The 12174-nt window shown below is 43.4% G+C and overlaps 1 protein-coding gene across 1 annotated transcript in view; it reads left to right on the top strand.

The window, feature by feature from the left end:
• The window catches only part of DHX40 (DEAH-box helicase 40), a 112247-nt gene that overhangs the window by 63161 nt on the left and 36912 nt on the right, over positions 1-12174 (top strand). Inside the window, exon 12 of the mRNA XM_083173771.1 lies at positions 3496-3653. Coding sequence (XP_083029897.1) covers positions 3496-3653 — 158 coding nt within the window. The remainder of the gene's footprint in view (positions 1-3495; positions 3654-12174) is intronic.

The raw sequence follows: 12174 nt of genomic DNA, 5'->3' as shown, positions 1-12174 counted from the left end.
GAACCCAATGTAATGGCTGCCATGAAGTATTCCGAAGAAAAGGTATTATCGTGAGTATAATCCTTGCTTTTGAAGAACAAGAATAAACTGTCGAGTTTCACATGAAAGTTCTCTTTTTCTGGCCATTTTGAGAGTATAATCGAACCCACAAATATGATGTTCCAGATACTCCACTAGCTCTAAGTAAGTTTAGAACTTCTCTAACGAGCAAACCCGTTTTTATCTGTGCTAACTTAATTGCACAAGGGTTTTCTAATCATTCATTAGTCTTGTAATGCGATTAGAAAACACAATGAATCATTAGAACACTGAAGTGATGGTTGCTGGGAATGGGCCTCTATACACCTATGTAGATATTTGTTTAGAAACCACATGTATGCAGCTAGTATAGTCATTTACCACATTAACAATTTATAGAGTCTATTTCTGATTAATGTAAGGATATCTTCATTGAAAAAAAAACACAGTGCTTTTCTTAAAAATAAGGACATTTTTAAGTGACCAAAATGTTTGAAAGGTAGTGTAGGCTAGGAGCCAATTAATTGCAAGGTAACCTATTATTTGCATACAGTAGATGTATACATTGATTGTCCGTTTCTGCCCTATTCTCAGCATCTGTACTACTATTCCTGCCTTCACACACATATTACTTCCCTTTTTCCAATGTCCACTTTCTCTACTCAGGGAGAACTATAATAGTAATAACCCTGCTTCAGTCTTTTTATTGCTGTGTAAAATGTAGACCCACACAGTGCACATAGGTACAATATGTTCTTGTATGTAATAACTCTGAGCATTTCAACCATGCAAGGTCCATATACAAAGAGGCATTGCACCCATGTCTGGATCACGGCACTGGCGTTGTCAAGTTGACATACTCAATATGGAAATAGTGAGTTTCTACATAATGGCCCTTATTTTGATTCACTCGCAAAGGCAAATTCCTTCTCGAATGGACAAAACCATGTGCACTGCAGGTGGGGCAAAGGTAACATGTGCAGAGACAGTTAGATTTGTGTGAGTTCTTTTTTCTCTCTCTTCTTTTTCTTTCTTTTTTCTTTTTTTCTTCTGTTTTTCTAAAAACAGAAGAAAAAAGAAAGAGAAGAAAAAAAAAAAAAAGAAACCGCTACGTGCCTGTACATCGCCCTACTTTACCGTGAGTGGGGGCACGCCCATACATTTATCTCCTCCATATTGTTTTTCCTCAAACTGGAATAGGGTCATTGTAATCATTGATCCCTTCTTTCTTTTTATTTATTATTGAGAATACTCTTGAAAAGTGTGAAGATACATGAAGATAAAGACCTTCAGACTCACCTCATTCAAGTATTGCGCCAGAGACTTGGAAATCACTATTGCTGTATGTTTGGTATTTGAAGGGTTATTGGGTGATAACCAGGGGAAAGTACAGTTCTTAGGCAGCAGTGCGCCATTTCAGGTCATATCCTAAACCTTGTTTGCAGTAATATCAAATGCCCGCCCAGCTGCGATGTCAGGACAAGACATTGGGTGGACAATCGGTATGTGTATATGTTTACCTGAATAAACCACTTGCATTGCGGGAGTACTGGCCTACCTTCATGTCTGCCTAATGTGTATACACCATACTTGTGAGAGAGTGAGTGTGTCCACATGCTTGCGCAAATAAGTTTTTCATCTGTCATTACTTCTCATCATGCTCTGAGTATAATGAGGGCAATCCTTGCTGCTGTTCATTTCAACACAGATGTACCTTTTTTTTTTTTTTTTTTTAAATCATGCGTTTTACTTGTTTTATTCTTATAATGATTGACCAGAAAGAAGTGTTGGTTAAGGAAGCTGGCACCTGTATGTGTTTTAAAATAAGGTTATGAAGTACAAGCTCGGAAAACTCAAAGTAGAAAATACAAAACATTACTACAAACCACAAGCTATCAGTTCTAAACTTGACAAAGTTTTCCTTGTTAAAATCTATACCTATCGCAAAGAGCTGCAAATTATCAAAGCCTTGCAAAATAGCAGATGCATATTTATTTTGATTGATGTTGAATACTGAAACTGATATAAATCTTCAGAAAAATGTCCTCCATAATGGTGAGCAAGTGATGCAGAACATTACTATGTTAGCAATTATCACTAATGATTATCTCTGCTGTGAAGCTGCATAGATGGGAGGGACAAGGGCGGTCATCATCAGCTTCATACCTTTAGTTACTCATTACCAACAAATAATGAGAGATTACTATTATTTATTAAGCTCTCACAGTAATGAATGTGCCAGATAAATCAGTGCGACCGTCCTACATATTCCCCAGACAGTACCTTTCAAATGAAATGCTCAAAAGCAGTAATGTTTTCGCCGATCAGCAGCACTAAGCTGTGCTAACATTAAATGAAAATAATGTCCTATTTTTTTGAAGATGTTGTAGAAGTTAGTGGGTAACTACATAGAGGAAATTCCATTGTTGATATGGAGTTATTAATGAACAATAGTTGCACAAAATTCTGAATATGTATGCATTTCACAGTTTGAGTTGGCCGTATCTCAGTCCTATCTCATCTGAATGAACTTTAGTGGGTTATGGGTTGATCGCACATAGGAAAACTATCCTGGGGCCATTTTGTTATCTGTACACATCTCCCCCTATTTCCCCCTCTGCTCTCCCCTTCTCTTTTTTTTTCCACATTAGCCCGTTTGTACCCTTCTCTTCTACCCCTTGCTCAGCCTCTATCCCTCCCATTACCTACCTTTTTGTTCTATTATTCCTACCCTATTTTCCTGTTTTCTTTTCACTTTTTCCTCCACCTTTTTGTCTAGCCCACTACTAGTTCTTCCCCCACTTTTGTCCCCCCTTTTGCTTTCCCCTTGTTTTTTACCATGCCTAAATAGGCAGGATATCCATTATTTATATATATATATATATATATATATATATATATATATATATATTCACAGCATGAACTAGATAACAGATAGGGGGACATATCACAGCCTTAGCCGGGGCCTTAATAAAGGTTCCAGGTGCCCTAGGCTAATACTTGTGATGCTGCTAAACACGCATGAATGGGGACTCGCCATTCATAGTGCCCATGTGCAACGACAGTTATACAACTGGCATGTATGATCTAATGCTTGTGGCGTGTGAAACAGACTTTGGCTTTAGGCTGCCCAGCTGGCACTCTAACACAATGTACATAAAGTGATGGTTCCATTAGTCACCTTAGGAACTTTACCCCCCCCCAGTACTTCGGGGCAGGCGATAAATTAGGCCTTCATGTTATTCCTTGGTTGTCACCTGAAAGGCGCTCCCCTAGTCCTGGCACTCTAGGCTGCAGCCTACTCAGCCTATTGGTTAATCAGGAACTGCAATTAGCTGCACTTCTAAATATACATCCTATTTTGCAAATGTATATATTTATGTGTATATGAATGTATGTTTACATGCTAATTGCTAAGATGTGATAAACTTGTTGAAAGATCTATTTTTTTAAATGTATGTTTTTATTTTTAAAAAGAAGTGGCAGTGTTACCAAACTGGGGCACTTCATCGTCGAATTTCCGTTATCTCCCAATCTGGCTTGTGCTGTGATTAAAGCGACATCTCTTGGGTGTGAGGATCTTCTGCTTCCTGTGGCAGCCATGTTGTCTGTTGAACATGTGCTTATGCAACCAGGTAAATTGCAGTTTCCATACTGTACATCTTTATTAATTTATGCATTTAAAATTTTGTAGAACATTGAAAAGCAAAATGGATCACTTTGACTATGCCATACATAACATGATATTTGAATACTCCCCCATTTACCTATTCAGATAAAAACGAAATAATTAATGGTTTAAAAAAAAAAGTTAATTTCTTCCAATTCCTTCTGTGATACCTGTGGGACCCCACTTCACACTGTCCCTGAATAATTCAATAATTTTATAAAGCACGGTGGTTGAAATTTAAGAGTGGAAAAGTTATGTCTGGTATTGACAGTTTAACAGTGTGTATGCTCATCCAGGATGTAACAATTATCAGATACAATGTTTATATTCCTGGGGCTCACTATGCAGTAGCGATAAGCGCCTGAACACGGGTGTGATCCCGTTTCAGCGCTACCGCTGGCTGGCTGGAGCCGCTAGTTCCACAGCCTGTGTGCTGGTCCTGAAGAAGCTTTTGCGAAAGCGTACGCTTGACTGTATTTTGATCTGTTTAGGCCGGTGGCGACACAGGGTATCCGTAGCACACGGTTCCCTGTAGTACAGTGACACGGATTCTAGCGCAAGAGCCGTGTACACTCCTGTCTGATCTGACACGCAAGAGCGAGTTAGTGCACGGCAGCACACCTCAGACACAGCTCTGTGGTCAGCACACAGGCTGTGGAACTAGTGGCTCCAGCCAGCCAGTGGTAGCGCTGAAATGGGATCACACCCGTGTTCAGGCGCTTATCGCTACTGCATAGTGAGCGTATCTGATAATTGTTACATCCTGGATGAGCATACACACTGTAAAACTGTCAATACCAGACATAACTTTTCCACTCTTAAATTTCAACCACCGTGCTTTATAAAATTATAAAATTATTCAATGACAGTGTGAAGTGGGGTCCCACTAGGTGAGGATATATTATATCCTTTTTAAATCACTCAATGTTGTCCTATGTGTTTTTCGTGTTTTTTTATATCTTCGCAACTATTTTAATGAAACCAATAAAAGTCATGTTTTATTATTAAATTCTCTTTTGGTGCACCAACCAAAGACACCCTTTCTCTGTCCTCCCCAATATATTCATTCTGTGTCTATGGTAGCACACCCTCGCATATCAAAATATTGAATACTAATAGTGCACAAAGAGGGTCCACCCGCATAATAAGTTTGTGATTTCTGTGCGACTGGCACAGCTCTCCCCAATCTCCATCTGTGATACCTGTTTGAAGGTCCAATCTCGTTGTACATTGCCATGCATGGGCATTGTCTGGGTGCTTCAGCTTAACTTAAGGTAAATAGTGTTATAAAAAGCCTGGGAGGCTTTGAGAAAAGGCCTTTTTTTTTTTTTTTTGTGTTTTTCATCTGCAGTTAGATAAACATATCTGATTAATTTTCTTGTTTTGTTAAGATGCCCATACACGGTGTGTTGTACGCTCCCGTGGGCATCTCATCGCACAGTACAAAAAGTACCGTATATACTTGAGTATAAGTTGACCTGAATATAAGCCGAGGCACCTAATTTTACAACAAAAAACTGGGAAAACTTATTGACTCGTGGGACCCTCACTTGAGTATAAGCCGAGGGGGGCTTTTTCAGCATAAAAAATGTTCTGAAAAAGTAGGCTTATACTCGAGTATATATGGTATGTGCTGCACATACTTTTTGTACTGCCTTCAGATCGAATTGCATGCAAATTACATGCAAAACATATGCAATGCGATCAATTTGTACTTGGTATATAAGAAAGTTGGGTTGAGCAGATGGTGCTGGTGGTATTTCCTGAGTTTGGGTTCTTGTTATGAATTGCATTGTGTTACCTTGATGCATCCAGGGATGGAGTTCCTGTTGGAAGGAGAAATGGTTTAGAGTTTTGTGTTATACAGTTCTCCTACCTTCCCCTGTAAATGTATTTAAAGGTTTTGAAATGATAAAATAGATTAGATTTTTTTTTTTTTTTTTAAACAATGAATTTTTATTTGAATTTTTTCTTTTACAGAGAAAAAAAAAAAGAACAAAAACAATTATACATTTTAGCAGGTAGTTCCATTATTTCTAATGGTAGCATCAAATGAGGTTAATATAGGAACATCTGAAATAAGGAATACAAATGGATAATTTTTAACATACAATAAAATACATTAAAATACAGTTAGGTACAGTTAGCAGAGTCCAGGGGTGGGGGAGGAGTTGAAGGAGTACCAGGGGGACCATATCTTGTGAAAGGTAGTTATGGAGTCATTTTGTAAACACGTGATGTATTCCATTGAGGCTACAAAGTTGATTCGGGAATGGAGAGCTGTCTTAGACGGTATCTCAGCTCTCTTCCAGTGTCTGGCAATCAGGGTTTTTGCGGCATTACAAATGTGGACAATAAGCTTGTCCTGGGGTTTACTGACATTTGGGGACGGGGCGTTCAGTAATGCAACTGTGGCTGAAGGTGAGAGGGGCGTGTCGAGTAAGCGAGATATCCGTGATCATACTGTCATCCAGAAGGTCTTAATTATTGGGCATTCCCACCAGATGTGAGAAAACGTGCCCACTTGGCCACAATTTCTCCAGCATAGATCAGATGTTGAGGGAAACATGGCGTGCAGCCGAGTTGGGACCAGGTACCAGCGGGTATAAACCTTATAGCATGTTTCCTTGATAGCAACGCTAATGGAGGCCTTGGCGGTCCTAGATCGGATAATAGGCCAGTCTTCTTCAGCTATGGAGTTTGGGAAGTCCTTTTCCCATGCTATTTCGTGTGGTTCTCGGTTTGTAGGGACAGAGGCCAGAACATTGTTATACAAGAAAGAAATATTGCCCCCTCTGCCTACTGAGTGCGAACATAGACGTTCGATTGGTGTCAGTGTGCGTATTCTGCTAGATGGGTATTGGGAAGTAACAAAACTTAGGATCTGTAATCCTTGGAAGTGTGTCATAGCGGGGGTCGAGCTTGACAACCGTAATTGGGCAAGGGCAGAGTTGGGCGATTAATCTTTGACATGTTTGAATCTAGTGATGTGCAGATCACGCCAGGGTTTGGCCAGTATTTTGTCACAACCCGTAGGGAAAAGGGGATGGTCCCATATAGGGGACATAGGTGAGGGGTGTGGGGCTAGTTTCATCTGAGAACGGAGTTTGTCCCACAGTGTCAGCGTAAATCAGATGGTTGGGGTCTCATAGGCCGAGGCTGGTCTCATCGATCTCGGGAGCCAGACTATCTCATCAACCCGGCCTACCTGGAGCAGGGCGTTTTCAAGGTCGACCCATTTTCTGCATCCGGGTTCTGAGTGCCATAAAATTATCTGGTTTATTTGAGCCGCGTGATAATACAATCGGAGATTTGGGAGGCCAAGGCCTCCATCTGATGCCGTTCTGGCTAGCGTGGTTCTGCGGATACGGGGTTTACCATTTGCCCAAATAAAATGGTTGCATAGTGTTTGGAGGGAATTTAAGGCCGTGTATGGTACAGCTAAAAAGGTAAAGTAATCTTGGGAGGACATTCATTTTAATCACATTGATCCTTCCTATCCATGAGATATAAAGTGGCTGCCAGCGTGCAATGTCTGTGGTCAAAGTGCGGATCATGGGGGCGTAGTTAGCTTGGTATAGAAGGGAGTAGGATTTAGTGATATATATGCCTAAATATTTAATCGCCTGGGGGCGCCATGTAAAGGGAAAGGAGGCTTTCAGTGTGGAGAGAAGTTGGGGGGGGATACATATGGCCATAGCTTCAGATTTTGTGCTGTTATTTTTATATCCCGAAAGGGAACCGTATGCGATGAGTTCTGACTGCAAGTTAGGTAGGGATATCAGGGAATTAGTCAGGGTGAGGAGGATATCGTCAGCAAAAAGTGACAGTTTATATTGATGTCCCCGTACCTCAATTCCCCGTATATCAGGGTTCATTCTAATTCTAGCAGCCAAAGGCTCTATACATAAGGCAAAGAGGAGGGGGGACAGGGGGCAGCCTTGTCTTGTCCCATTCCCAAGGTTAAACCTCGGGGATTGGAGGCTATTGGTCATGACGGTAGATGTCGGGCATAAATATAGGGATTTGATTGCTTGTAAAAAATTTCCGGTTATGCCTGCAGAGGCTAAAGTAGTGAACATAAAAGGCCATAATATGCGGTCAAATGCCTTTTCGGCATCTAAGGCTAGTACAATTGAAGGGGTCTTATGTGTGTTGGAATGGTGGATCAGGTTAATGGTGCGTCTAGTGTTGTCGGAAGCTTGACGGTGAGGAATAAAACCTACTTGATCCGGGTGTATTAGTGAGGGTAGAAGCCCACTCAGTCGGGTGGCTAGAATCTTTGCAAACAATTTGAGGTCAGTATTAATCAAGGAGATGGGGCGATAGCTGGCGCAGAGAGAAGGATCTTTACCTGGTTTGGGAATTACAATTATTTTGGATGTGGCGGAGTCAGGATGAAATGGGGCACCATGTAGGATTGAATTAAATAGCTTGACAAGCTGGGGGGAAAGATGCCGAGCGAATGTTTTATAATAAGCCATTGTGAAGCCGTCAGGGCCAGGGGCCTTTGACGACTTCTGTGATTTGAGGGCCGCGGCAAGTTCCTCCTCAGTGTTGTCCCTCCCCAGTGACTGAGCAGTGGGTTCAGAGATCTTAGGGAGGTCACAGGAGTCTAGATATTTTTGAATGTCCTGGGTGTGAGAGGAGACATCAGGCGGGGCATCCAGGTTATATAAAGCTCTATAGTATTTAGCGAATACCTCGTTAATTTTTTTAGGGTTATATAAAGTGGTGCCTGACGAGTCCTTAATTGAAGCGATGGTCTGGGATGCCTGTTTGGACCGTAACCGACGAGCTAGGAGAGATTGGGCCTTGTTACTCTTGTCATAGAATTTTTGGTTCGCCCATCTGAGGCTCCTCTCAACCCTTTCAGCTAATATAATTTGCAATTCGGCACGTTTAAGGGAGAGTCTGGACAGTGTGTGTCTAGATAGTGTTCTCTTATGTTCTCTGTCTAGTGCTGCAATTTCAGTATTCAATGAAGTAATCAGCATTTCCTGGGATTTTTTTCGACGGGAGGCAAATTGGATCATGTGTCCCCTAATCACAGATTTGTGTGCTTCCCACGTTGTGGGAAATGGCATATCATCGGTGGAATTGAAACTGAAATATTCTTGAAGGTGGCCAATGATTGCCTCGTGAAATTGGGGGAGCTTCAAGAGCATTTCGTTTAACCTCCAGGAGGGTCTACCCGAGGTGGCCTCCAAGAGTCCAAAGGATGCTTCTAGAATGGAATGGTCTGACCAAGAGTTGGGGGAAATCGTTGAATGAGTTGCTACTTGGGAAAGGGAGGCGCAGCCTAGAAACATATCAATGCGTGAGTAGGAGGCATGAGGATTGGAATAAAAAGTATAATCCCTGGTAGTAGGGTTAAGGGATCTCCATACATCAAAAAGGCCAGCCTCGGCCATGTGTTTTTGAAGGGCTGCCGAGCCGGGAATTGGAGTGGAGTCATTTAGATGACCCGATTTGTCTAGGGATGGGTGTATGACTGTGTTGAAGTCTTCGCCTACCAACGTTTTACCTGACCGAAATTCAGAAAGGATTCTAAAAAAAGTATTAAAAAACCTTGCGTGTCCTGTGTTGGGGGCATAAATATTGGCCAAGGTGATTGTCTCGTGGCCTAGTTTGCCCTTTAGAATCAAGTATCGTCCCTCCGAGTCAGTTTTACATTCTGAGACTATAAATGGGAAGGATGAGTGGAGCAGTATGGCCACCCCGTTGCGCTTAGAGGCATTGTTCGAGTAAAATACATTTGGATACCTTTTTGTGACTAGGGAGGGGTGTTGGTCAGCCCGTAGGTGGGTCTCTTGCAGGAATATGCAGTCTCCATGGAGACGCTGGAGAGATTGAAACCAATGCGTGCATTTCTGGGGGGTGTTTAGGCCCTTAGTATTAATAGAGAGGCATTTAAAAGGCATGGCAGCTGTCAGTGGTGGTGATAGAGGGTGGGGGAATTTGGGACTTGACTCTGCAACAAACGTGAAAAGACTAACAAAAACAAAACAAATTAACATGTGGCTTGGGAAAAGTAGCAGGAGACGCCACTAGGGATGGCGGTCTGCTACTATACCTGAGCTCCAACTGAAATAGGGAGCTCTGTGTTGGGATGCAACAGTCGGGTAGCTAAACCCGAGGTACAGGGTAAATTATACAGTATAAGAGGAAATAATCCCTAAAGGTGGGGGTAGTAAGACCTGGCGGGGGGCCAGCAATCTCCACCCGGAACAAAAAATGTGACATAACATATAGCGAGTGGATAAAAATATAGTTCTAAATTCCTAGCCCTAATATCTGGACCAAGCTGTAATAAATTGTCATTATGCTAAAGCCTTACTTAGGGCTAGTGTTAAACAAATTAAAACAAAAGTAACGACTAGACATAGTACTATGAAGTACGGAAAACATTAGTATGAGGATATATACGACCATATGAAGGGTCCATCAAGGGGGAGAGTCTCGTAGAGCAGGACCAGAGGATTCTCCAGCAGAGTGTAATTTAAGTGTGCGGAGAAGATCCTTTCCCTCTTCAATCGATTGTATCGAGTAGGGTTTACCTCTGACGTCTACCGTGAGACGGAAAGGGAACCCCCACTTATATTTGTAGCCGTGTTCTCTCAGGAGTGTCGTTACAGTGCGAAGGTCCCTTCGTTTGGCGATGGTGGAAGGTGCCAAGTCCTGAAAGATCTGGAGCTTTGATCCCTCGAATAGTATAAATGAGGATGATCTGCTGGCCATTGTGATCATGTTTTTCGTCTTGAAGGAGAGGAATTTGATGATAACATCCCTAGGGGGCTCAGTGTCCTTAGGTTTGGGCCGTAGGGCACGGTGAGCCCTCTCAAGCTGAAAAAGGGAGGTGGCTTCCGAGGGAAGGAGGTGAGCAAAAAGTCGGATCAGGAAAGGTTCTAGGTCCTTTGGAGACACTGTTTCTGGTATGTTACGGATTCGGAGGTTGTTTCTTCTCTCCCTGTTTTCCAAATCTTCATTCTTTTCCCGCAGGAGGTCAAGTTCGTTGTAATAATAGTTTAGGTCTTTGGAGAAGTTTTCTTGTTCCGCCTGTACTTTGGCGGCGTTAGATTCAAGCGAGGTGGTGCGGGAGGACAGGTCAGTCAGGTCTGCCCTAAGCTCGCCAACCGCCTTCTGGAGAGCAGTAGTGAACGAGTCTTTAAGGTCTACAATGAGATCCTGCAGGTTCTTGATATCTCCCCTAGTGGCGGGTGCTGAGGCTTGATCCATCTTGGGGGAACAGGAAGGTCCTTTAGGGAGTGAGGGTGATGATTGATTATCCTGACGGAGAAAGTGATGAGATATTTTTTTGCGGAGCTTTCTTTTTAGTTTTTGATGTGGAACGGCTCATAGTATCATAGGTCAGGGATTGCGGTCAGTATTTGTACAAGCATCCACTGCTCTAACTGTAGGTTCGTGGGTGGAGAACGCTGTGTTTAGTGAAGCATAATTGGGCAGAGGTCGGCGAAGTAGAGGATAATTTTTGTTAGGTTATAGGAAGATTGGAGGGCTCGTGAGGGAGGCCCCCGCCCTCTGTCAATACTGTGAAATCAGACGGTTTAACGGCAAGTGAGTAGTGGTCTCCTGTCTGGATTACTGGTCCCGTCTAGGGGTTTTAAGAGTGTAGGAGACCTCTCATCCCAGTGCGTGGGCCGATATATCCCTGGGGTACACTGCCAATGTTATATGTAGGGTCCCAGCAGCTGGCCGAGAGCGCCACCCACGGACCAGCCTGTGAGTGGGAGCACACAAATGGGTTATCGGTCTTCCTGGAGAATAGGCTTTCACTGTAGGGTTAAACAAATGATTCTAAAGGCAGTATAACAGAGGGTGCCCCTGAAGACACCCCTCCAGCGGGACAGGAGGCACAAAGACACTGGGGTGCAGTGATATGGGAGCAGGTAGTAGGTGGGCACAGTCAGGCCTATGTGAGACCCAGTCTCTGTAACGTCAGGACAGAGGACACTGGACAGATATGCTATATCGCAGTTTCACCTTATTTAAGATGGCCACCGGCTCCACAGAACTGTGCTGGAGTCCAACCTCCTCCTCACTCTGTAAGGCTCGCTCTGGGGAGATGGGGGTGCTGTTGGTGGTCCAGGGGGCCTGCGCTGGTGTGGGGGTGCGTGTGCACACTTTGTGGGGCTTCTTACCCGTTCTGGGGGCGATCGCGGGTGCCGCGATCGCTCTGGAGCCCGAATCCCGGCCTGGTGAAGAAATTTAGTCCTCGGCTTCCGGCCGGCGGTAGGCCGCAATCTGCAGGAGCAGTTAAAACTGCTCCCCGACTCCGCAGCGCACACCGCCCGGCTTCACCGGGTGTAGGGAAGATGGTTCTGCCCTGCTATGGGCGCCGATGTGGCCGCAAATAGGGCCCCGCAGTGCCAGTTAGTGGGAGCTGTGGGAAGACTGGTCTGTACAGTTCCCCGGCCAGGACACGCCCCCCAGATTAGATTTTTTATTATTTGGTGAATGTATCC

The sequence above is a fragment of the Crinia signifera genome, chromosome 2, assembly GCF_055691185.1.
Source record: "Crinia signifera chromosome 2, ASM5569118v1, whole genome shotgun sequence".
NCBI lineage: Eukaryota > Metazoa > Chordata > Amphibia > Anura > Myobatrachidae > Crinia > Crinia signifera.
Note: the sequence above shows the minus strand (reverse complement) of the source record. Positions and strands in the feature narration are given on the sequence as shown.